We start from the raw sequence: 26561 nt of genomic DNA on the forward strand, positions 1-26561 counted from the left end.
GTTCCCATTTTGTTGGGGGGTCTATGCCATAAAACTACTTTTTTGCAACATTATGGTTCCCCTCGCCCAGCAATCTGCTGATCTTAATTTTAAACCAATAATAGACAAAAGTTTAGATCCTATTCTCAGGCAACCTGGCAACCTGTATCTTCCAGCAAGTATTTTGGGCCCAAATTGACCAGGGAAAAGATCTCAGAAAGTTTAAAGCCGATCAGACAATCAACATCAAGCACGTTAGTCCTTTTTCCATTATAACACTCATCTGTCAACAATTGGTAATTTGTGAAATTCGGCGTCCTTACTCCTTGGGCTGTGTGGGTCATGTCATTACTGGAGGATATCTGGGAGCTTTGAAAGAATTTCAAGGAGAGCTTTAGTAAGAGGAACTGGGATATTGAAAGGACATAAAATAGACATTTTAACTTTTTACTTTTTTTGTTTGTTTTGACACGAAGCAGCAAATGTAGCGCAAGTAAATTTTAGCAGACACCTAGTCAAACTTACAACAAATATGACGTTTACAATTCAATCATATGTCTATCCAAAGATGATCCCGGGGGGGGGGAGAATCCCTCCTCCTTCTGGGAAATAAGAAGACACACTAAAAGACGTATCAACATAAGAAAATGAGAAATACTCCCGCTTCAATCCTGATATAAACAAAACTCCTGGTCTTAGTTGCCCTCATTATCTCCCTGTCTGATGGTCTTCTTGCATTCAAAGGCCATATGTTTTTAACCAATAAATGAGTCCATGCTGTCAGTTACGGTTAATCTACGTTAAGAGGGAATCTCTTAATAAACAAGGAGGGTCGAGTTGACCAAGAGTTTTGGCAAGAAAATTCTTGTGAAAAAGTAGAATAAACTGATTTTGACTAAGAATAACTTCATAATTCATTAATTCTGATTACATTCCATCACAAATTGTGATGGATCGCATTTATAAATAATAAACATCCAAACGAAAATGACAGTTGCAATTTTGAAAAAAAATATACAACCAAATAGCACATACGTGCTGTCCATGGCAACACAACACATCGTAGCAAATAGATTGTAATAATTTGGATTGGACACTTTATTCATAGCTGCGTAATACGGATACAAAAACGGATAAATGCGTCAAAATTTGAAAAAGAGTAAATTTTGCAAAAAAAAAAAATTAAGGAAAAAACGTAAGTGATTATTTGTGCGCTTGATCTTAATGTCCATGTGCCTTAACAGTACTGGAATGGCAGCCAGAGAGAATCCGAAGAAGAGGACGACCAAACAATGCACTGCACTTAACCAAACCTACCAGTGTGACTTGAACCTCATTCCCGCGATAGTAAAACCATAGTGAGAAGACTCCTGGAAAACAACACATTTGAATGACGACTGGCAGGCTCTAGGTGCCTCTAGCGCCAAAGTGGAACTAAGTCTAAGGTAAGATATATGCTTCATCATCTTAATATTGAATTACTAGGAACACAGTCCAATATGAAAATATTTTTCTATTTTGGTTTCTAATTGGCCACTTCAGTTTACTAACAGAGGTAGCTGTTATATGTCCTTAAAAATTTTGTATTCAGGCTTTCTCGGTAGTGTGGGTTGCCGTGTGTTTTACCAATTGTGACTTATAGTTGAACTTCTTTTTGCACGTTTCACATTCGTAAGGTTTTAGGTCAGAGTGTATTCTAATATGAGTTGTCAGGTATTTTTTAAGAGAAAATGTCCTTTTGCACGTTGCGCACTCGTATGGTCTATCACTAGTATGGATTTTTCTATGATCAGTCAATTGCGAAATAAGACAAAAGCTTTTTTTACATATATCACACTCATGAGGCTTCTCACCAGTGTGCTTCCGCATATGATCAGTAAAATTCGAAATTTGAAAAAACTTTTTATGGCACAATTCACACTCATACCGCTTTTCACCAGTATGTATTACAAGGTGTTTCGCTAAATGCGTCTTCTGAGTAAATGCCTTCTTGCAGAACTCACATTCAAATGGTTTTATCCCATCATGAATTCTCATATGGTAAGTTAAGTGCGAACAACGAGAAAAGGTCTTTTTGCATACTTTGCACTCATAGGGTTTTTCTCCCGTATGACTTCTCATGTGAGTAGATAAACGAGACTTAAAAGCAAAGCCCCTTGTACAAACTTTACATACATAGGGATTTTCACTTGGCAGAATTTTTTTTTGTTTTTCTTCATCACCAAGCTCACTGACCTCATCACCTTCCGGTTGAATTGGATTACGATAGTAATTCGATAGTGGCAGTGATTGAGGATCTCTGCCCACAAGGAGAATCAAATTTCTGTCACCTTCGTTCAGTTCCCCCATGCCAAAAGGATAGTCTACTGATGTAACTTCTTCAAGTTTAATGTGCGAGAGATCTCCATTTTCGTATTCATGGGATAGAATACTCTCACTGGGGACTAAATTTTGGAAATCTGGATTAATTTCTTGTTTTATGAATACATTCTCATATTCAGGCATAAAAATAACTTCGTTTTCTTGATTAGACTTGCTGCTGGAGGATAATGAAGCCATCGAGCCATCTAAAATAAAATCCAAGGATTACGCATTGACATTTGCACCAAATCATAATCAACACGGTTTTATTGACTTTCGCTTATGCAAGTTTTTAAGAAACTTACTATTCGACCCAAAATTAAATTTCACATACGAAAAAAAAACCTATTTTTATTTTTAAAACTAGAAATTGAACCCCAAAACGTAAGTAACAATACCTACCCATTAATTCGTCCTTTACTAGATTGCGGCACATACCACAATGATGACGAATGTCTCAATAAAAACAATTTATTATTTATGTTTCATAATTCGTTTATAAAACAAAGAAAGGTCCTTCCCAGAAAATTTATACCAACACATTTTCACAGATAAACCATAAACCACAGAGGGTTCCCAACCTTGCGTAAAAATTTGTGAATTGTTTATTGTTTGGAGCTTGTATTGGAACACATTATGTTATTTAAATTCTGGTGACTCTTTCACGTAATTGTACATTTTTTTTTTTTTAACATAATATACCGTGAATAATGTTCAAATGAATGAAAATAGCTTCCTCAATATCGAGATGCTTGACATTCTCAAAATGTTAGCTGCCAAAACCCATCTTGTTAGTGAAAATTCTGACTTCCAAATGCTCCAGTATGTTTACAAACGCCGCATTGATGGTGTACATATTATCAACTTGAAGAAGACATGGGAGAAGCTCGTCTTGGCTGTAAGAGCCATTGTTGCAATTGAGAACCCCTCTGAAGTTCTTGCTATTTCAACTCGTCAGCAGGGACAGAAAGCTGTTTTGAAATATTCCAAGTACAATGGAGCTACTCCGATCACTGGGCGTTTCACTCCTGGTGCATTCACCAATCAAATTCAGGCTGCTTTTCACGAGCCTCGCCCCCTTGTAGTTGCAGACCCTTTGGCAGATCACCAGTCAATTGTTGAAGCTTCGTATGTTAACATCCCTGTAATTGCTTTCTGTGACGTTGACTCTCCCCTGAGATACTTTAACCTATTTTCCCTAAAAGAACTGTCATTATTTTTTTTTCAGGTTAAATTTCATTCACAAATTTTGACCCCCCCCCCCCATCATCCCCTTAAATAAATTCTTGCACAAATGCATGTTGTTTTATGCTTGTTTTCAAATTGAAAGGTCGCTTATCTTGAAAGAATTTAATAAAAAGGACTGAATCCATTGAAGTTAAGTATAATTCTACTTCCGTATATGAACTGGTTAAAAAAGATGAACTTTTTATACTATAATAATAACGTACAGACTTACAGCTTCAAACAATAAATCAAAACTAGATCTTAACAGATAGGATAAAATTCACAAAGACATAAAATCATAATAATTTACACACAGTTGACCTCATTCATAAAGAGGAAGCAAATAACAGTAACTATTACAAGAAAATTAGGCATAGAAGACCAAGACATACTTTTCTTCATTTTTAAAATCAAGCATTTCATTTTTTAAAACGGTGGAATCATTTTAAGAATACTCAAAATTGTTTTAGTCTTCTTACAATCACTAGAATATACTAATTTTCCAAAAAAGTCCCTATGATATTTAAAGTATTTCCTTAAATAATTCTTCAAAAATTTTTAACTTCATATTGAACTGTACTCCGACTCTGGAAGCAGACTGAGGGTCATAAAATTCAAATGGAACATAAAATTTTCAGCCACAACTCGCAAATGCGATATTTGAACTTGTTTTCTTTTTCCAATTTTTTTTTTCATAAAGCACTTGAAAAAACAACTGCTATGCCATCAGTTGACATCGAAGGTCAACAATCCAAGTCCATTCTCATTCTACAAATACACTGTTTTAGAGGTAAAAAGCTGTTTCATGGGTAGATCGAGTGTAACAGAATATTGAAACACCGTTGCAACGTACAGAATATTGAAACAGCGTTATAATTTAGATTAAAACACAGACCTAAACAAAAGTATTTAAGCTTAAGCATATATTCTCTGGTGTTGAACAGGAGAACACGGTGAATGGAATAGCTCACATCATTAGATTTTTCACATGGGTAAAATAAAATTCTTATTTCAAGAAATCAAAAGAAGAACTGAAGTATGAAGTAACAGGATAATCATAAAAGAAATAAAATTCAATTATTTCATTTAGTTTTTATACCATTTAGTCTATTCGATGACTGAGACTAAAATCATCCGTTAAAGATTAGGACTAAATGAATTTACCAACACTTAGCACGACTATCCAGTCTGTATACATATCTTTATCATTCATTTCATTTGTTTTCAGTTTGAATGAATGAGTGGTTTTTATTGCCCATCATCAAGTAAACAATTACAAAGATGGAGTAGAAAGAAATAGATAAGGAAAAAAAAAATCACACACAGATAAACAAAAGAAAAGAAAGACTTCGAACAACACTGTACAATAGACTAAGAGCGCCACTAGTGAGGTACTATGGCGCGGTACATAGTGTGGTACGGATCTAATGTGCACCTGAATCGGCTAATTTGGTCTTTAACCCCTTCAAAGGGGTCTGCTAATTTATACTTTTCTGAAACTCGCGAGTTTTTCATCCACGGGGGAAGATTCAGTACATGTTTTCCATATTTGAAAAACGTTGAACGGATCGTGCGTTTTTCCTTATCAGACATAATTGTCCAGAAAGGGGAAACCACAAGAACATGTGGCATTACAAAAACGCAATAGAGCCTTGCTAGGACAAGGCGATTGTACATACGTTTACACCATAACAGTACACGATACCCCTAACTTTCTCAGAGAAAATTCGAGATAAGTAGTTTGTGCATAGACTCAATCTCTGATGCAATCGGTAGGCCAAGATGTTAGCTGTTCGGCAGAGGCCACCTCTGTATCACCGAAACGAGCGGTAACTGAACGAGGCCCCATAGCTTTACGGCTAAATACTGTAATATTGCTTTTTGATGAGCTGAAGACTGAGCCTATCTTCTCATATTGCACGTTCAGAATACAATAATTATCTTCAATCTACGACACGGACCTGCTAATATTAAAAATGTCATCAGCATAGTTGACAAGTGAAATGTCAATACCATCATAAACTGTCATGTGTCTTATTTGTCGCATTTGGACGTTATTTGATATACATTAGCGGCCCAAATTGGAACCCTTCACAAGAAATATCCAAACCCATCAGAAAGTTGTTAAACTTTCCGAAATTTTTAGTTACTAACACAGAAAGTCTAAATTTTGATAAGCTTATCAAACTTTACGTATTGTTAGAATTAAGCCAAGTAAAAGTTATAGCTATTGCAGAAGTACAGTCCCCTGACCCGGGTCCCTCATTCTGTCCAAATCCTCGCAGTTTTTAAGATCCGTCTTCCAGATAACCCATTTTTTTTTTTTTTTTTTTTTTTTTACAGTAATCTATGCCTCTAAACAACTTCTATCCCTAGTTTATCTGAGTATACGAAATATTTTGCCCAAGTATCAGACCGAAGGGGCTCCCTTGTTCTTTTTATATTATTTTTTATATTAGTTCTTTGTATATTATTGCAATAGCTGTCTTCTATTTCTCGGCAAACAAAAGTGTTGATAAAAAGCGAACTTTCATTCAGCAATCACTGTGAAGCAGTGATTTTGTTATTTCTAAGTTTCCAAATGCATGAATGTCCATAAATGGTGATACCAAATATCTTAAGATAAATTCAATTGGCTCTCCTCTTAAGGTTAAGCAAGTAGTTAAAATACCAATAACTAGGATAAAAAACTCTCTTGATATTATTCTAATATGAATAATTTTTTAAGTTCCCTCCTTTTTTCTTCTTCGAACTTCAAGCCTCATTTAGCAATCACATATTGCAGTTAACGCCATCTTCATACCTCTTGCCTTCTTTCGATTGGCAGATAGCAGAATACATAAGATACCTGTCTAGTTCAGCGCAATAGCGCTGCCTAAGTAAAGAACGATGTTGCTAAAATGTATTATTTTTTTTATTTTTTTTCTCCATACCCGGGTACTTCGTATCGAAAATTGTCGTAGAAACTTTGAAAAGGGCTCATTCGATTGGAAATTGGAGTGGCTAGTGCCCTTTTTAATAGTCGAAACGGATTAGACGGCAACTAGCCCCCGCCCCCACGCCCATCATTACCCCACATACATCCAATCAAAATTTGGAGATAGCCATTTTGTTCAGCGTAGTTAGTTTCCAGAGAGAAAATATGTTTTTGAGGAGGAAACTCTCCCACATACCTCTGGGCAACGGTTTTAAGTTATGCCCTGAGGGCATATAAGAACGATGTTGGCACAAAGTAATATTTATTATTTTTTTCCTTTAGAGCAGGGCACTTCGTATCGAAGAAGTTGTCGTAGAAACCTCGAAAAGGGCTCATTCAATTGGAAATTGGAGTGGCTTGTGCCTTTTTAATAGTCGAAAGTGATTGGAAGGCAACTAACACCCCTTCCATGTCCACTATTTCCCGAAACACATCCAATCAAAATTTTGAGTAAACTATTTTGTTCAGCGTAGTTGATTTCCAGATAGAAATTATGTTTTTGAGGAGGACACTCCCCCAAAGCCTTCAGGGCAAGGGTTGTAAGATATGCCCTGGGGGCATATAAGGTTTTTACAGAAGGCGTTGTAGTAGAAAAAAAAAAGAAGGCTCATTCGATTGGAAATTCAAAGGGCTAGTGCCTTTTTTAACAGTCGAAAGTGATTGGAAAGCAAATAGCCCCCCCCCCCCCCACGCCCATCATTCCCCCAACCACATCCAATCAAAATTTTGAGATATCCATTTTGTTCAAAGTAGTCGAAAGTTCTGGATATTAGGTCTTTTAGGATGATAACCGCCTCAGATCCCTCAGTGCAAGGGTTGTAAGTTATGCCCTGGGGGCATATAAGGTTTATATAGAAAGTCGTTGTGTAGAAATTTCAAAAAGGGCTTATTTGATTGGAAATTAAAATTGTCCCTTTTAATAGTCGAAAGTGAGTGGAGAGTAATTAACCCCCCTCTCATGCCCGCCATTTCCTCAAACACATTCAATTACAGTTTAGAGACAGCCATTTTGTTCAAAGTAGTTGAAAGTTCTGGAAATTATGTATTTAAAGATGACAAACCCCCCAGAGCCCCCAGGGCAAAGGATATAAGTTATGCCCTGGGGCATATGAGGTTTTTACAGATAGTTATCGTAAAAACTTCAAAAGCGGCTCATCCAATTGGAAATTGAGAGGGCTACTGCCCTTTTTAATAGTTGAACGTGATTGGAGGGTAACTAACCCCCATCTCACGCCCACATTCCCCCAAATACATCCAATCAAAATTTTCAGATAACCATTTTGTTCAATGTTGAAGAAAGTTCTGGAAATTTATCTTTGAGGATGACCCCCCCCCCCTCCTAGCTCTCAGGACAAGGGTTGTAAGTTATGCCCTGAGGGCATATAACGTTTTTATTGAAAGTGTTGTCGTACAAACTTCAAACGGGCTCATTTGATTGGAAATTGAAAGGGCTAGTGCCTTTTTTAATAGTTGAAAGTGATTGGAGAGCGACTAACGCCCCTCTCACGCCAACCATTTTCCCAGACACATTCAATCAAAATTTTGAGATAGCTATTTTGTTTAACGTAGTGGAAAGAAAGTTCTTGAAATTAGGTCTTAGAGGATGACAACTACCCTCATAGCCCTTCGGGTAAGGGTTGTAACTTATGCTCTGGGAGCATATAAGGTGTTTATAAAAAGCGTTGTCGTAGAAACACAAAAAGGACTCATTCGAATGGAAATCGAAAGGCCTTGTGCCCTTTTTAACAGTCAAAAGTTATTGGAAGGCTTAGACATTTTATAGTAAAGATCGATATGGGTATAATGTATTATTTTTTTTGTTGTTGTTTAGACCAGGGCACTTCGTATCGAAGGAGTTGTCGTAGGAACTTCGAAAAGGGCTCCTTCAAATGAAAATAGAAATGGTTGATGCCCTTTTGCATAGTGATAAAGTATTTGAAGACACCTCATCTCCCTCTCACAAACACCCCCTTTTCACCTTTATTTTTAAAAACTAAATTGTGTCATAAGATTAAATCAAAATGCACTCTGTTAATGCTAATTCCCAATACGGCATATCCCAAGAAGAACTGAAGGTATTATTTTCAGAATTTTAGGGCTTCTTCTGTTTTTACAATTTAACCAAATCAAAATAGCCTAAGTGTATCCAAGCTATGACGGAAAGTAAACAGATTTGTTTGTGACTTGTATTAAGTTTTCTATTTCAGGGCAACTCGAGGTGGTATGAAACTAAATTACACACTACTGTTTTTGTCTAGGTTTTTTAAAGGGTGAATGTCATTAAAAAATGCAGAAAATTTTTCTCCAGCATACAAACAGCAGGCCTACCTATAAAGTCTTAAAAAACGAAAAGATTTAAAGTATTGTTTTCTTTTTCCCTAAAAAGACTACGTCAATATAAAACGAACAGAAATTAATTAAAAAAACTTTTTCACAAAATGAGTTTTTCAAAGTAAAGTAAAGAACTCCATTAAACAAAAATTGAGCAAAAATAAAATCAAATAATCTACCAAGCGTGAAACTACCACACATCAGCATCGATAAATAAATGAAACCAAAACGAACAGAAATTACAAAAAATAACCGAGTCAAACCAAAAAACGAGCAGAAATTAACATAAGTTGGGCTCCAAACCCTTATGCCCTCCCAAGGCCAGAACATAATTTGCCCTTTACTGAAAAAAATACAAATGAATGTACATTGTCAGTTTAATATACATAAACTGATATTTAGTATTCAAAATGTTAATATTACTTGATTTATTAAAGTTATAAAAGTAAAAATATTTATATTTTTTAATTGTTAATTTGTTAAATTGTTAATTTATTTCATAACATAAATTGTTATGTAAAATTTTATAACATAAATTGTTATAAATTGCACTTAAATTGTTAATTAATTACGCGTTACTTTTTTTCCCTCCTAATTGTGCCTTTCAACATTCTAGTTTTAGGACGAAGATGGGTTATTCTGCTTAAGTTACAGCTGTTACTCCAAAAACGAAAAAAAAAAAAAAAAAAAAAATTCCAAGGATAATAGTGGCAAATTTAAAGATTTTGTAAAATCAAATATTCTAGGATTACGTAGATGGACCCTAACAACAGCAATAAATACAACTGTGCATCAAACTAAAGAAATAGAAGAGTTTAAAAGAAGAAAAAAAGGGGCCCCTTTATATGTTTACAAGTTACGCATAAATAAGATTTTGATTTAGATCAAATTTGTGTGTACATTAGAGCATCATCGTGAACGACATGCAACAGCCCGGAATAGTTAGCTCGCAATTAGGCCCTTGTTGTACCGAGATAATATGGAATTTGAAGTAGGCCCACCAGATCCCCAGTAAAATTCGCTAGGAACAACAAAGTGCAAAAATTTATTATGATCAACACTTGAACAAACATTTTAATTACTTTGGTGTTCATAGGATTCGAAACGCAAACTTGGCCTTGCTCTATACTTTTGAAAACACCATTTAAATGCTTCAAGAATCATGAGAAACTTTTATGGAATACACAAAGATAATTTTTTTAAACCATATTGGCTTGACCTAACATAAAGAAAGAAAAAGGAGCAAAAATGGGGTTTTTCAAAGGTCAAATGAAAACACTGACAAAACACAACAAAACGAATATTTCGAGGGGACAAACGCCTCTCTTCTTCAGCGCGAAACGAAAAAAATATATTCAATGAGAGTGCCAAAGAAAAAATCAACAAAATAATCGCGGAAAGCCAATGTGAAAAAAACAACAACAAAAAAACAATGAAAAATACAAAAAATTAAAAGATGAGTAAAATTCAATAAAAGCCAAAAACTATAAGAGTTAAAACCAAATACCTATCAACCATAAAAGTGAGTCATTCACCAGTATCCGCCATTTGCAAAAAAATCCAAAATTTGAACCGCCATCGACGGGGTTAGTCGCTAGGTGGTCGCTAGTATCCGTCGATGGTGGTTCAAATTTTGGACTTTTGAAAAAAAATAAAAATAAACAGATAGATTAAAAGTAGAGTATAAGGATATATTAGTGTATAGATAGATTATACATAAAAACTAGAGAGATGAAACAAAATGTCTGAACAAATTCAAAGGGGATAATTTTATGATCAAAAAATGAATTTCACAAATGGGAATTAAATCCCGGAATTTTCAGATTCAAACAATAGCTAATTGTTTTTTTGTGAAGAGAAATAAAAGAAATCTTTCAGAACTAGGTCTTTGGGGAATTCATCAGCGTTTTTAACCTTTGGCTACTTAGAAAGGGCTGTTCACCTTTAAAGGTAAAACGTCTGACAAGAAACCTAAAATCTCACAATTGTTATGTGATTAACATTTACATAACTGGGAACTGTTTGCAGACTTAGGTGTACTACAGACATTTAATATCGCAATTTGAAAGCATTATTCAATATGTCGTGCTTTATCTTAGACAATAAAAAACTTCTTAAAAGAAACTGATCCGACAAATTACAAATGAGTTCGTTGAATTATACCTTCGTTGTTCCTATCCACTTCATGGAGGTCCGGCTCAGACAGTAAGGGAAAAATTTTGGATGAATTGACCATAGGATGAACCTGACGCTGAGGTGATAGAGTAGAATTTGATGTAAGTGTTTAGATACCACGTGATAAAGCATTTTCAACTCCTGCTACATAATAAATAATGGAATAGAATAAACTTAATATATGTTTCTTAAACATATTCAATAATTTACCCTCAAATGTTGAGACTAAAAAAATAATAAAAAAAACAACGAAATTTAAAAAAAAACTGGCAAAAAAAGAGGATAAAAGAGATTCCACCGTGGTAAAAACAACCTTAAAAATTCAAGAGTAATTAGATTGAATATTGTAAGCGTTTGTTTTTCCTTGCTGATACTTTGAGGTGAACAGCAGGGACAAATAAAACAAAATATTAAAAATGTACATTCACTTTTACCTGATTAGATTTATCCAGAGCGGTAAAATTTTTGAAATCCTTTATTACATAATTTTTTTTTAATTATTGTAAACATTTATATGTTTAGATTACGTATTTAATAAAAACTCAAGTTCCAGTGAGGTTAGTCTGAACTCCCAGTAATCCAAAAAATAAAGATGTGGGTAATTTGTTTTTGAGAATAAAAATCAAATCAACAGTGTGCATCATGGCTCATTGATCAGTACCCAGAACACCCCTGATTGATCGGGCACATAAATTACTTTTTTGAATATTTTTTTCTTGTTGTTCTCGCTTCACCCATAGAAATGTTACTTTCAGATATTAAGGTTGCGAAAAAAAAGTGGGGAACCGAAACAAATCAACGACAGGGTATATGAAAAATTCACGGGTATATGAATAATTTGTCATTTCCATCTAATCACCAAATAAATTTAAAAATGACGAGTGTATGTAAATAAACGCAGAGAAAATACTGATTTATGTGCTTGAAAATTGCTTTTCCTTTATTCGGGAAAAGTAATTAGAAAAAACTTAGGATTTAGAAAATCCCAATGGAATTTGGTTCCTGAAACACAGTCTAGTGTTTCAGCAAATTGATATTCCATAGTGAAAATTTCTGATAAGCAGTTAAGACCATAATGGCCCTTTTGCAGCCAAATTTGTTTGAAAATCATAATCTATTGTCAAGCATCAGGATATTAATAAACAAGTTCAGGGCTCAATTTAAAAAATAATAATAAACACTATAATTTTAAGATTGATTTTATAGCTTTTGAAAAAACATCCCAACCAAAAGTTTTTCAAGTAGCATTTTGCAAACACTTTGCAAATACTTTTGCAAAACTTTTGCAAAAAGTTTTGCAAACACTCCTGTTAGACCATAAAGCTGGTTTAGCACATAAATAATTATTCCGATATTCGATCCTACAAATCCCACAATGCTTAAGATGTACCTTCATTGCGAAAATGTGTTGAACCAAATTCCTGGGGGTCAGGGTCAAGTTTACATGGTCCAGAGAATTCGGAGAAAGTAACAGCAGGAACAACTTCCCGTTTAAGGTTTACTTTGGGGTCTGATATGTCAAAGAACTCCTTGCTGTCACCTGGTAAAGCCCCTTCAACTTCTGGAATAAATCATAAATAAAAAGGACATAAAAAACATTCAATAGTAAACCTTAATATACAAACTAAACCGCTTTTCTTTTTACAATACATTGAACATAAAAATGGATTACGACCCTTAGAAGGATGAATATTAAAAACAGAGTATTGAGCCAACTATATTTAGCTTCGAAATATAGGCACAAAGACAGGATTAAGGATTGAACAAAGGATGAATCCTGAAATTTCTCTACAGGTTAGGTAGTTAAAAAAGTATAATGAAAGAATGCATATACATTTCACTGACATAAAGATTCGCTAGTTGTGCAGTAATTAGTTGGAAGAATAAACAGTAAGGAAGAATTGAATCCACGCTATATTTTCTAAATTCAATTGAAATTAATGATTATGATTCTGAAAATATATTTCAGAGGGATTATGCAATGGAACATGTCTGGTTGCAACTGAATTACATAACAATGTCATTATAGCAAACATATTATTACTGGGGAAACGCTGAAAAAGTTTATCTTGTTTATCTATGACGTCATGTGAACTAAAACAAGAGGATGTATGAATCCAAAGAGCTAAAGCAAAAGATGTGGGGAAAATTTCTAGTAATGATGAACAAAAATGAAGCAAAACAAGACTTGTGGCTAGGAGAAAAGGCAAGGAAAAAACATCTCCAAGAATGACATGGATTTGCAAACAAAATGTTTCACAACAAAATCTGTGTTTAGAAGAAGAATTAAAATTTACTGAAGGAAGATTTTATTTTATTGTATATGAAGGATAAACAGCAATGAATTGAATTCATGCCAGAATTCCTAAATTCAATTGGGATTGCTGGTTATGACTCCAAACAGCTAAACCACAAGACATGGAACAAGCAACAATGAGAATCATATTGAATTACAAACTAGAGTTTGCCCAGCAATATCTGCCGTTAGAACCCGGTAATGAAATCTTTAGAGTATCTTTGATATTATGCGCAATTATATAAGATGATGAATGAATCAAAACAATCAAAGCAAAAGGCATGGAAAAATGTCTGAGACAATAATGAACAAAATGAATGAACAACCAAATTTTCAGTTAGAAAACGACTGACAGCAATACCAAATACCAAATTGTAAACAAAATCTGTGGTTACAAGAGAAGCAACTACAAAAATCACAGTGGATTTATCCGAGAAGAATACACATTCTATAAATAAAAAATATGATTCTTTTAAGGATAAACAGGAAGAGAGAACTAGATTCACATTAGAATTTCTTAATTTAATTCAAATTGCCGATTTGCCCCCTCATCACTTAAAAATAAAGAATAACAAAATAACACTACTTAAGGATCTACTTGAGAATTGCGCAACTTTAGAATCTAATGTATTTTTTTGTAAATTGCTTTGATAATCTACTTTATAGAAAAAAAAAACAGCCTTCACCAAAATTTGTGGAAATAAAGGAAAATAGAAAAGATTATTTTTAAACCTTTTTTTTGGGGGGGGGGGGAGTCTGATAGATTTGAGAATAAAATATCGGAAGAATTTAATTAAAAGAATAACATACAAGAAGTACAGTTTGACAGCCAAAAAGTGAAAAACTATTAAAATACTAAATATAAAACACCCCTCACTATGAGTGTTTTTTATTTAGCCTTCAGAAGTTAAATAGCTTATTTCAACTTACTTCATAGATCTCTTACAGGTCTTAAATTTCGTCTGTCCCATCTTAATTCATTACTGGTTATAACTACAGTCCCATTTCTGTGAGCTTGTTGTTAAATTTCTTCCACTAAATTGCTGAATGCTCTAGTTTACCAACATATTTAATCCTGTACAAACCCTCTCTACTTTTAGGAATTTGAAAATTTTGGGAAAATAAGCCTATAGGCTATACTGTTTTAGATTAAAATAAAAGCTTTTGCTTGACTTAGAAACTTTACTCAAGTTCTGGGAACCATTTAGCCAAAGACTAATATCCAAAAAAGTAGATCCTTAGGCACTTTTTTTGTCAAAATTCAAAGAAATTAAATATTATCTATTTTATCAAGGATATTAAACTTGACTGATTTCATTATTTGTTTATAAATGTCTAAGTATTTTAAGGTTTCAAATTCATTCCTTTATAAATAATCTATGAGTTTAGAAGTGATTAAATTAAAAAAAAAAAAAAAGTTTATTCAACTGAAAGTAAGGAGCAACATTAAAACCTAAAACGAACTAAAATTATTATGTATATCAGGGGGTTCGCCCCCTAGTCAGTACCTCTCTCTTTACGCTAAAGTTCAGATTTTGTTCCAATTCTTTAAGAATGACCCCTGAATCCCAAAGGCCGTTTAATTAGGATTAGTAAAAAAAACCTTCCGAAAAATAATTTTTTCAAAAAAAAATAAGGGACATTTCCAAATTAAGATCAGCTTAAACCAATAACCTTTAAATTTCAAAAACAACTTTACAGGAAATTACTATTAAATAAAAAAAGAAACCCAAAAACGAACAGAAATTAAATAAACAATCATAAGAAAAAACATACAACAAGTAATAATATACATGAACAAATAGATCTTAAAGCGAGTAATGCTTAGATTGAATCTGAAAATCAAGCTTAACATGAAAAAAAAATATTTTCCTATTGAAGTATAATTGAAACTTAAAATTAACAGAAATTAAAAAAACTATCAATGCAAACAAGCGTACAATAGATATTAATGTAAATGAATAAAAAATCTTAAAACGAGTGGAACTTCAATTGAATATGCAAATCAAGCTTGAAACGAACAAAATCACTACAAACAAGAGTTTGGGTATGACCTCCTTCTCTCACTGTAAAAGTCTAAAACCTACTGCGTCATTGGCGCTTTACTGAAAACCAATTTTATGACAAATATTTTATTTTGTACTTAATATTGAAAATAAACATAAAAATCATAGTAACATTTTGAACAGATGAGCTCTCAGCAATTAATATCATTATACATCAAATATTCAGTTTAAATTATTAGCTCTTTTTGAAGTTGTTAAAGACGAATATAGTTTCAGTACAAACAAGTGTTTGGATACTGCCTCCTTTCCTAACTGTAAATAAAAACCAAAAGACTACCGGATTATTGGCACCTCACTGAAATAGAATTATTTTACAAATATTCCCCTTCCCAATCCTTGCAGCGTTGAAAATAAAATAAAATATGGTGATATAAATTATTTAACTGTTGTATCTTTCAACAATTAATATCATTATACATCCAACGCTCAATATCATGTTGTATATACTATCTAAACCTCTTAAAGATGCAGATAGTTTTCAGCAAAGCGCCAATGACGCAGTAGGTTTTAGACTTTTACAGTGAGAGAAGGAGATCATACCCAAACTCTTGTTTGTAGTGATTTTTGTTCGTTTCAAGCTTGATTTGCAAATTCAATTTAAGTTTCACTCGTTTTAAGAATTTTTATTAATTTACATCAATATCTATTTTATGTTTGTTTGCATTGATTGTTTATTTAATTTCTGTTCGTTTTAATTTTCATTTATACTTCAATACGAAAATATTTTTTTTTCGTTTTAAGCTTGATTTTCATATTCAATCTAAACTTTGCTCGCTTTAAGATCTATTTATTCATTCTTATTATTCTTTTTTGTACGTTTTCGATATGATTTCTTATTTGATTTCTGTTCGTTTTGGGGTTCTTTTATTCTTTAATAATAATTTCTGATCGTTTTGAGTTTGAATTTTAGAAAGTATTTGTATCTTCTGAGCTTAAGTTTAAAATGACCGTTTACTTTTCTTTGAAAAACTTATTTTTCGGAAAGTTTTTTTTTTATTAATTTTTGTTAGTTTTTGATTTCAAAAAAATTCAAGTTTTTAAAAATTCCTTATGTTCAAAATCAAACTTAAAAAAAAACAAAACAAATATTCATCAAAGTATCAAAACTGGTATTAAAGCAGCAATATCAAATTGAAAAAATGGGTTTGAAGTTTATACGACGACCCCTTCTATATGAAGTGCCTCTGGGAAAAAAATTAAATGGAGTATGGGGGGAGGCTAGCTCCCCTCCAATTACTTTTGACTCTTAAAAAGTGAATTACAACTTTCAATTTCCAATCAAATGAGCACTCTAGGAATTTTATACGAGCATCCCTTCCATAACAACCATATATGCCCCAAAGGCATAACTTACAACGCTTACCCCTTGGACCTGGAGGGGGGGGGCTGTGTCGACACCGGAGTTTTTTGTTATCAGAGCTTTGAACTATTGGGCTCTGGGGGGCTATTTTGTTAGCAGATTATTGAAAAATTTCCAAAACACTGGCTATCTCGAGAGTTATCGCAGGCGGGTTTGGGGAAAAACAGCGTGGGGGGGGGGGCGAGTTAAACTCTCTTGACTCTTAAAACTTGAATTATAACTTTCATTTTCTATTCAACTGAGTCCTCTATGAAGTTTATACGAGCATCCGTTTCATAAGAACCATACACGCCCTTGGGGCATAACTAAGAACGCCTTCCCCTGTGCCCTGGGGGGTATTATTGACACCAGATTTTTTCTTATCCGACCTTTGAACTATTTTTAACAAGATGCCTATCTCAAAATTTTCATCACATGGGTTTTGAAAAAGAATACGTGGGGGGGGGGGGGGGGGGGTGGCTAGCTGCCCTCGGATCTCTTTTGACTATTAAAAAGTGAGCTCGAACTTTTAATATCCAATCAAATGAGCCCTCTCTGAAGTTTATACGAGCATCCCTTTCATACGAACAATATATGCCCAGGGCATAACTTACAATGCCTGCCCCCGGGCCCTGGGGGGTTGTGACGACCCCGGAGTTTTGGTTATCTGACATTTGAGAAATTTTTAATTTAATGGCTACCTCAAAATTTTTATTCGATGCATTTGGGGAAAAAGGGGCGTGGGGGGGGGGCGAGTTGCCCTCCAATCTCTTTTAACTCTAAAAAACTGAACCAGAACTTTCCATTTTCATTCAAATGATACATCTCTCAATTTTTTACGAGCTGCTCTTCAATCAGATCCATATATTCCTCCAGGTCATGACTTACAACACCTGCCCTCAGACCCTGGGGGGCTGTGTTGCCCCTGAGTTTTCGTTATAAGGTCATTGAACTATTTTAAAAAAAGCTACCTCAAAGTTCTTATCGGATGGGTTTGAGGAAAAAAGGGCGTGGGGGGGGGGGGGGGCTAGGTGCCCTCCAATCTCTTTTTTACTCTTAAAAAGTAAACTAGAACTTTCAATTTTCAATCAAATGATCCCTCTTTGAAGTTAATACGACCATGCCTTCCATGAGACCCATATATGCCCCCAGGGCATAACTTTCAACGCCTGCCTCCGGGCCCTGGTGGATTGTCTCGACCCGGAATTTTTGTTATATGATCTTTGAACTATTTTTAACAAAATAGCTATAAAATTTTTATTGGATGCATTCGGGAAAAAAGGATTTGGGGGGGGGGGGGGGCTGGTTACCCGTCAATATCATTTGACGCTTAAAAAGTGAACTAGAACTTTCAGTTTCCAATCAAACGAGCCCTCTCTGAAGTTTATAAGAGAATTCCTTCTATAAAAACCATATATAGCTCCTGGGCATAATTTATAACACTTGCCCCTGAAGACTGTGGGGGACTATCACGCTCAAACAAATATTTACCATAAATTTCAGAAGCGGAAAACACACTGCCTATCCCAAAATTTTGATTAGATCTGTTTGGGGACATGGTGGGCGTGGAAGGTGTATCAGTTGCCTTAGAATCACTTTCGACTATTAAAAAGGGAACTAGCCATTTAAATTTCCAATCGAATGAGCCCTTTCTGAAGTTTCTACGACAACTTCGTCTATACAAAACCTTATATGCTTCCAGGGAATAACTAATAACCCTTGCCCTGAGGGCTGTGGGGGAGTTGTCATCCTCAAAGACCTAATTTCCAGAACATAAAACTACGTTTAATAAAATGGCTGTCTCAAAATTTTGATTGGATGTGTTTGGGGAAAAGGTTGGCGTGAGAGGGGGGTTAGTTGTCCTCAAATCACTTTCGACTATTAAAAAGAGCACTAGCCCTTTGAATTTCCAAACGAATGAGCCTTTTTTGAAGTTTCTACGACAACGCCTTCTATAAAAACCTTATATGCCCCTAGGATATAACTTAAAACCCTTGCCTTGAGGGTTGTGGGGGGTGTCCTCCTCAAAAACATATCTTGTATCTCGAAATTAACTACGTTGAACAAAATGGCTATCTCAGAATTTTGATTGGATGTGTTTGGGGGAATGGTGGGCGTGGGGGGGGGGCTAGTTGCCCTCCAATAACTTTCGACTATTAAAAAGGACACTAGCCCTTTGAATTTCCAATCGAACGAGCCTTTTTTGAAGTTTCTACGACAACGCCTTGTATAAAAACCTTACATGCCCCCAGGCTATAGATTAAAGCCCTTGCCCTGAGGGTTGTGGGGGAGTGTCCTCCTCAAAACATATTTTCTATCTGGAAATCAACTGCGCTAAACAAAATGGCTATCTAAAAATTTTGATTGGATGTGTTTGGGGGAATGATGGGCGTGGGGGGGGGCTAGTTGCCCTCCAATCACTTTCGACTATTAAAAAGGGTACTAGCCCTTTGAATTTCCAATCGAATGAGCCTGTTTTGAAGTTTCTACGACAACGCCTACTATAAAAACCTTATATGTCCCCAGGTCATAACTCAAAACCCTTGCCCTGAGGTTCGCGGAGGAGTGTCCTCCTCAAAAAAACATTTTCTATTTGGAAATTAATTACGCTGAACAAAATGGTTATCTCAAACTTTTGATTGGATGTGTTTGGGGAAATAATGGGCACGGGGGGGGGGGGCTGGTGGCCCTCCAAACACTTTTGAACCACAAAAAGGGCACTAGAACTCTCGATTTCCATAAGAATGAGGCCCCTTTGAAGTTTCTACGACGACCCCTTCCATATGAAGTGCCTCTGGGAAAAAAAAAAAATTATTAAAACATTGAAGCCGTATGGCCTTTACTATAGGCAACGCTATAGCGCTGCCTCTGATAGATAGCTATTTTGAAAGAACTAAAAAAAACTTTAGCATAGCATTTAAAAAAAAACTTTAGAGCGAGATATTGACTAGGGGGCGAACCCCTTCATATAAGTAAAAATTTCTATTCATTTTAAGTTTTAATATTGCTCCTTACTTTCAGTTGAAAAAACTCGTTTTTTTAATTTAATTTCTGATCGTTTTTTAAATAATGCAGGGAAACCCGGAACCCCCTTCATAGAAATGTCCTTTCCCCCATGAAAACACCCTCCATTGAAAGGCCCCCCACGTAACCCCCTCCTCCAACCCCTCTCCACCAGAAAAAAATCCTCCTGATATACGTCTGTATACTTCCTAATAACTAATACTATATGTAAACAATGCGCAAAGTTCATAGCTTGCAGCCCTTCCCCCGGGAACTGGGGGTTGGGGATTAAGTCATCCTTGAAAACATAGTTATTAGAATTTCGACTATGCTGAACAAAATGGCTTTCTCAAAATTTTGATCAGTGACTTTGGGAAAAAATGAGCATGGGAGGGGGCCTAGTTACCCTCCAATTTTTCCGGTCAATAGAACTTTTAATTTCCGTTCGAATGAGCCCTCTCGCGATAGTTTAGGACCACTGGATCAATACGATCGCCTCTGGAAAAAAAAAATGAAAAAACACACATCCGCGATCTTTTTTCTGGCAAAAAAATAGAAAAATTCCACATTTTTGCAGATAGGAGCTTGAAACCTCCACAGATGGGTTTACTGATACGCTGAATCAGATGGTTTGATTTTAACTAAGGTTCTATCATTTTTGAAAAAAAAAATCAAATGAATTTACTGAAAAAATATCTATTGTCAGTTTAACATACGTATGCTAATATTTATTCCTTAAAATCTGAATTGATTTTTGATTCCTTAAAGATATAAAAATGAAGATATTTAAAAATTATTTTTTTCTGTATAGTAGAAATTATATTCTGGCTTTTAGAAAGCATAGGGGTTTAGAACCCTACTCAGATTAATTTCTGCTCGTTTTGAGTTAGACTTATTTTAATTTCTGTTTGTTTTGGGTTTCATTTATTTATTGATACTGATTTGTGGTAGTTGTGTGCTTGGTAAATTATTTGATTCTATTTTTTTTCTTTTTTGATTTAATGGAGTTCTTTACTTTTCTTTTGAAAAACTTATTTTGTGCAAAAAGTTTTTTTGATTAATCCATTCAAAAAAGAGCCCTGCGAATAATTTTCAAAGATTGTAAACTTTATACTCTTTTTTCCTAAGAAAAGGCTCGTTTAAAAACTTTTATGTGCGGAGAGGTAGGTTGTGCCTCCGTTAAAAATACTGCAATGACAAACCCTTGTACGAAGCATTTTCCCCAAAAGACCCTGCCCAGTCATATTCCACCCTTTTCGGGCTGTTTCTTGGACCGTTCCCACCTTGTCTCTTGTTCGCTGCTTCATCTCTGGATAAGAAAAAGTTTTGTTCCCTGCATTACCGAGAAGATTAGTAAAAAACCCAACTAGTTTCTCACTTTTTAATATTTGAAAAGGAGTTGTCTATGTTACATTTTAGCTCATTTTCCTTCCTTTTTACTTTTTAAAAGCTCTTTTATTTATTTATTTTTTCTCTTAGTTTCTTTTCTTTTTATTCATTATGTTATGGCCCATATATATACGGTGCGGTATATATTTTGTAGACGAATATGATAAGCGGAGATTTAGAAAATGTTTAATGAATGACGTATTCATTCTTTCAATGTAATTTTTGCGTTCTTTGCCAAGTTTTAAGTAAATCCAGTTTTAAGTAAAGTTTTAAAGTTTTAAGTAAATCCAGTAAATGCCAGTTTTAAGTAAATCGTTGTTTTTAAAAATTTTTGACTGCGAAATTCAATCCTTCAAGGCTTGTGAAAGCAATTTTTAAAAAGTAAATATCTTATTTTAAAACATTACACTGATTAAGAAGAGTGTGTGTACATAAACATAGTTTAGGAACTTCCAAGAACGCCGCCAAGAATTTCTAAGTGTATTTTAAGAACTTTGTCAAGCCGAATTAGGCGGTGAAAACGCTAGCCTATAAGGAGTATCCACAACAAACTACACACAAGACATATGATAAAAAAAAACAATAGTATCTGTTGTGAGATTCCAACTGTGAGGAGAAGAACCACATTTGCGCTTTACTGAAAACAAAATACATTATATGCAAAGAGCATTATTTTCCGTAAAGTTCAAACGACGCACTATTTTTTAGAAGGCCTCAGTCCTACTCGTGTTTGAGATATTTTCTGTTCATTTTTAGCTTGACTAGGTTATTTACTGCAATGTATGTCCCTTTTGGATTCCATTTATTCATTGATAGTGATTTATACTTATTTGAAGCTTGAATTATTATTTTTGATTTCACTTCTGCTTGTCTTTGGTATAATGTATTTCTTTACTTTTCATTGAAAACTTTCTTTGCTTTTAGATACAAAACTAGAGATGATAACGCAGAAATTTGTGAAGACAGTGAATAACATAGTGAAAGCAAACTAAGTGGATATTTCAGCTATATGTACAACAGCTGTCATTAGAAAAATAAAACAAATAAAAAGAAGATAAATAATCTTTAAATTAATCAGAAATCAGAAATCGTTTATTTACAGACAGCTTTCAAAGTCGTAAAAAAAAATCACGAACTAATTATCACCATTATTTACAAACGTAGCTGAAAAGCATTTTGGCTTAGGCACCGATAAAAAACCGCACGAATGAACCGTTAAATTGACTAGCTCGCAAGGCACTGACAGTGATTTACTTTTTACCTGGTATTATCTAATGAGTTGGTAACAGGGGGTAGAAAATTTCGGTGCTTGGGGCCACAGTAGACAGAATATAGCAGTATGATCATTCTCTATCTCTCCCATTATAAAAACCCGGACAGGGGTGCGAGTGGAAAGAAACAGGCTAAACAAGCTAAGGCAAAAAGAAGTGGGAGGAGCTTTTTGTTCACGATGACCAGAAATGATCTGCGATAAGCTTACTGGTATATTCAGAAACAGGCTAAACAAGCTAAGGCAGAAAGAAGTGGGAGGAGCTTTTTGTTAACGATGACCAGAAATGATCTGCGATAAGCTTACTGTCTATAAATTGTGCTTGGGGCTAGCAAGGAGAAATTGCCCGAAACGCATTAAAATCATAAAATAAAAAAAATAATGTATATAAAATATGATCACAATAAACTTAACTTTGTCTATGTCATTTAAAGAGTAATAATGAATCTGATCATTTCTTTTTAGGATCTAAGATTGATTAATTTTTTTTCTTTATACCTTCATGCTCATTACATAGCATAAAAAGTTCAATTCTGTCTACTGCACATACGGAGGTAGATTACCTGACTTCATTGGCTTTAGTTCTTTTTTGAATTCTTTCAAGAAAAATGTGTAACTTTATTGAAGACATGTACGTAACAACATTTTGACGGAATAAATACTTGTAAAGCTAGTTGTTCCTAGGACTGACTGTTCCAAGTCACGTCAATTAGCCAATTTCGATTAAAAAACACAATCGTAACAAATACGCAAAATACATTTCGAAGATGCGCGGTCCGACCGTAAATATTCCTAGGAATAAAAAGATTATGTATTAATTTCTACTTTCATCCCCCTTCCTTAGCACTAATCCTGTGTTTATCTGAAGGCTGAATAAGAGTTATGATGTTATTGCATTACAATTCACCCTTCGAAGATTCTGCCCTCCCCCTAACTAAAAAATGATCAGAGAATCCTAATGTTGAGATTTCAAGCTCTCATCTACAAAAATATAAGTGGTGCTAAGCTGAAAGAGAAAAGTCGGGTTACTGAAAATATTCACCGCAGAAGGCGTCAAGTTTGAAAACGATATAATATTTTTTTTTATCTCTACACTAGGATTCTCTGTTCATTTTTTAGTTGGAGAGGGGGGCAGATGCCTCAAAGGGTTAGTTCAATTCTTATAATCAATTTCTTATTGAGCTTTCTGATAAATACAGGATTAGTTCTAAGGAACTGGGGATGGAAGAAGAAATTGATATATAATTTCCCTTGATTCCTGGAAATAATTTGTGTCTACGCCACTAATATGAAAGTAAAAAATAACATGAAACCCCAAAACGAGCAAAATTTATTCCATATAGAAGGGGGCTGTACCCTCTTCATCCCCAACCTCCTCTTCGTGGTCGTAAAATTTTTGAGGAAGCTCAGTCGATCAGAAATCGAGAGTTCTATTCCTTTTTTTTTAATCAAAAGTGATTGGAGACCAACAAGCCACTGTCCCAAAACCGTTATGATATTTGGTCCTTTTTGTACCTTTTTGGACATCTGATCGACGTTTTGAGGAATGTATTATGTATTTTCTCTGTTGCTGCTTAATTTTGCGTTTGGGGGAATTTTCATCTGGGGAAAACGCTAATCCCCATATTAGAAATAATATGATGATTCTCATCAAAGCTTAGTCGTGATCATAGTACCAATTTTTTGCTCGCCGTTTCCTTTTCTGTCTCACTTTCCAAACAACGCCATGTCTCAGGGCCTTTGCACACTATTCATCCAATAAATGTTAAAAAACAAACTTTCGATATGGAGGATTGACCAAACGGTCGCAGAAAACATAGTAGGTGTAAATGGAACGTGATGCAATCTTCTGAAACCTAATCCTCATGTCTCCAAACATCTTCAACATTGGTTTTGATGAGTAGGCCTACTTCACTCGTCCAAGTTCATAATTGGTTTATAAAACAGGTAAAGGTCATTTTCTGCAGATTTTTTCCAACAGATTTCACACATAGGCTAAACTACATAGGGTTTTCAATGTTATGTAATAATTTGGCTGCTGTCGCAAAGTCATGTTATGTGACTTAAGTTACGTTGACACTGTCATGCACAGTTTATATAATTAGCAGTATGATCATTCTCTATCTCTCCCATTATAAAAACCCGGACAGGGGTGCGAGTGCTCCGGAGAACGTTTTTGCAGATAGAAACATAGGCGTTATCAGATCTTTTCGCGGGTAGACAAGTCAGATTTCTCTTGGACGCGAAATTTGGCTTCAACGTTGGAACACTAATTTTGAAGAAACTAATTTTAAATTAATTTATTCCAATACATACATGAAAATCGGTAGTTAGTAGTGTAATGTTATTATTAGATGTTTTTAGGAATTAAAAATAGGTTTCGAAGTCTCAAGTTGGTTTCAAAGGCATTTTGAGAAAGTTTCTGCCAAAATACGTGTTCCAGGGTAATTGGACCGCTAATGGCAGGTCAAATGAGAGTTGTTTGTACGCGCCGATATAAATATGAATATATATATATATATATATATATATATATATATATATATATATATATATATATATATATATATATATATATATATATATATATATATATATATATATATAACTACGAAAACTTTACGAAAAAGAAAGTTATTTTTAAAGAATAGTAAAGGCCATATTAAACTTAAGATCAGTAGAAATAGAAGCCTACAATAATTCAAACTCAAAACGACCAGAAATTATTATTAAAGAATAAAAAAGGAAAGGAGAATAATTGGTATGGCGGTAACACTGCATATAAATTTATATGAATGTATATATAGTGGGCTATAATAATGCAAAAGGTAAATATAACATTGGTTTAAGAATGGAAAGAAAGACAAGGAATAAATTTACGACGATAATCAAGTAAAAAATAAGTTTTATTTGAACAATGCCATAAAGCGATGACATTTGATTATGATGTTTGGTGCTTCGCATTGATATTCCAGTTTTAAAAGTTTTATTTTAAATAAATTTTAAAAAAAATTACCCTTTTGTTCAAAAAAAGAGACAATCAAATATTTAAACTACTAAAACTAAAATAATTACTTGCTAGTTTATTTTCCTTGATAGGTACGTCTCTCTGATAGGTACGTAAAATTTAGCGGCTGAAATCTTTGAAATGTATAGCTAAAAATGTATTATTTCTTATAGTTCCCCGTTAGAAAAAAGTCTTAGAAATATTTTGGAAATTGTGCCGTAAAAGGTCTAAGATTATACAGACTCAGCAGTAAGAAATGAATTTTATTTATTTTCTGGTAAACAAACTGGAAGAATATTCTATAATAGGAGCTTTTCTAGTGTAAAGCCCCGTAAAATTTTGGATCTGCCACTAAAATGTGTGATGTCCTTCACTTTTCTGAAAACGCCCTAGGAATTTCACGAAAAACAAATCTTAAGACGTTTGGTATTTTCTTGGATAGGGCTATTGTGGCAACTTTTACCACAACAACCAATAATTAGAACTCAAGTCCTAAAATTGTTCTCAATCAGGAACCCTTATCGCTATCTAAACTCAGAAAGTGCAAAGATTTTCAAACAGAGGTATTTATTGTTTAAAGTTCAGGAAAGGTCTGCCCATTTCATATGAAAACATTGATTGAAAACAAAACTAGTTTTATCTAGGCTCTCCGCCAAAACAGGTAACTAGATTTTTCAAATATCATAGGAACTACAATCTGAGAAAATAAATATCACGACGTGAAAAAAAAATGATAAACTATCCAGTTGCGGATCCAGAGGGGGGCGAGGGTTACCCCATAAAGTAGTCTAAAGTAGTGTAATTTACCTTATTAACGCAAGTTTGCTTTAATTAAACATGCTCCTAACGTAAGTTTATCGGATTAACCTATTTTGCGCCCCCCCCCCCCTAAAAAAGTCCTGGATCAGCTCCTGAAACCATCACACCTACCCCACCAGTTATTAGAAGAAGAAAAAATTCCCTATTTTCACAAATTTCATCAACCCCCCCCCGCCCCCTTTTTTATAAAATCCAACATAGGCCGATCAGTTGAGTCCACGTAAATAATAGATTAATTCATAATTTTTATATAAATTAATTCATACCAGTGAGATGGGACACTTTCAAACCACATGGCTGGCTCACCAAGTTTTTTTCTGCT

At 34.3% G+C, this 26561-nt stretch overlaps 2 protein-coding genes across 8 annotated transcripts in view; one reads left to right on the forward strand and one right to left on the reverse strand.

Moving 5' to 3' along the window:
- Positions 1 to 1068: 1068 nt before the first annotated feature.
- Positions 1069 to 26561, reverse strand: part of LOC148953265 (uncharacterized) — a 50958-nt gene continuing 25465 nt past the window's right edge. For 4 of the 7 annotated variants that reach the window (XM_089088436.1, XM_089088434.1, XM_089088435.1 and 1 more), the window contains 2 exons: positions 12441 to 12611; positions 1069 to 2546 (listed from right to left, as the gene is read on the reverse strand). In XM_089088436.1, the coding sequence (XP_088944562.1) occupies positions 1567 to 2546; positions 12441 to 12611 (1151 nt within the window). In that variant the 3' untranslated portion in view covers positions 1069 to 1566. Of the gene's footprint in view, positions 2547 to 11038; positions 11195 to 12440; positions 12612 to 26561 lie in introns of those variants that run through there. The other 3 variants (XM_089088437.1, XM_089088438.1, XM_089088439.1) reach the window with 3 other exon arrangements.
- LOC148953266 (small ribosomal subunit protein uS2-like) lies at positions 3044 to 3637 on the forward strand. Its single transcript, XM_089088441.1, has one exon. It carries the CDS (start codon positions 3059 to 3061, stop codon positions 3620 to 3622), a length of 564 nt encoding a protein of 187 aa, XP_088944567.1. The 5' UTR covers positions 3044 to 3058; the 3' UTR covers positions 3623 to 3637.

This window comes from Artemia sp. Qi Xiang Cuo, chromosome 4, assembly GCF_049724085.1.
Source record: "Artemia sp. Qi Xiang Cuo chromosome 4, ASM4972408v1, whole genome shotgun sequence".
NCBI lineage: Eukaryota > Metazoa > Arthropoda > Branchiopoda > Anostraca > Artemiidae > Artemia > Artemia sp. Qi Xiang Cuo.

Bases quoted from the DNA above. Each gene is read 5' to 3' on its own strand.
- LOC148953266 (XM_089088441.1), top strand. From the start codon at position 3,059: ATGAATGAAAATAGCTTCCTCAATATCGAGATGCTTGACATTCTCAAA.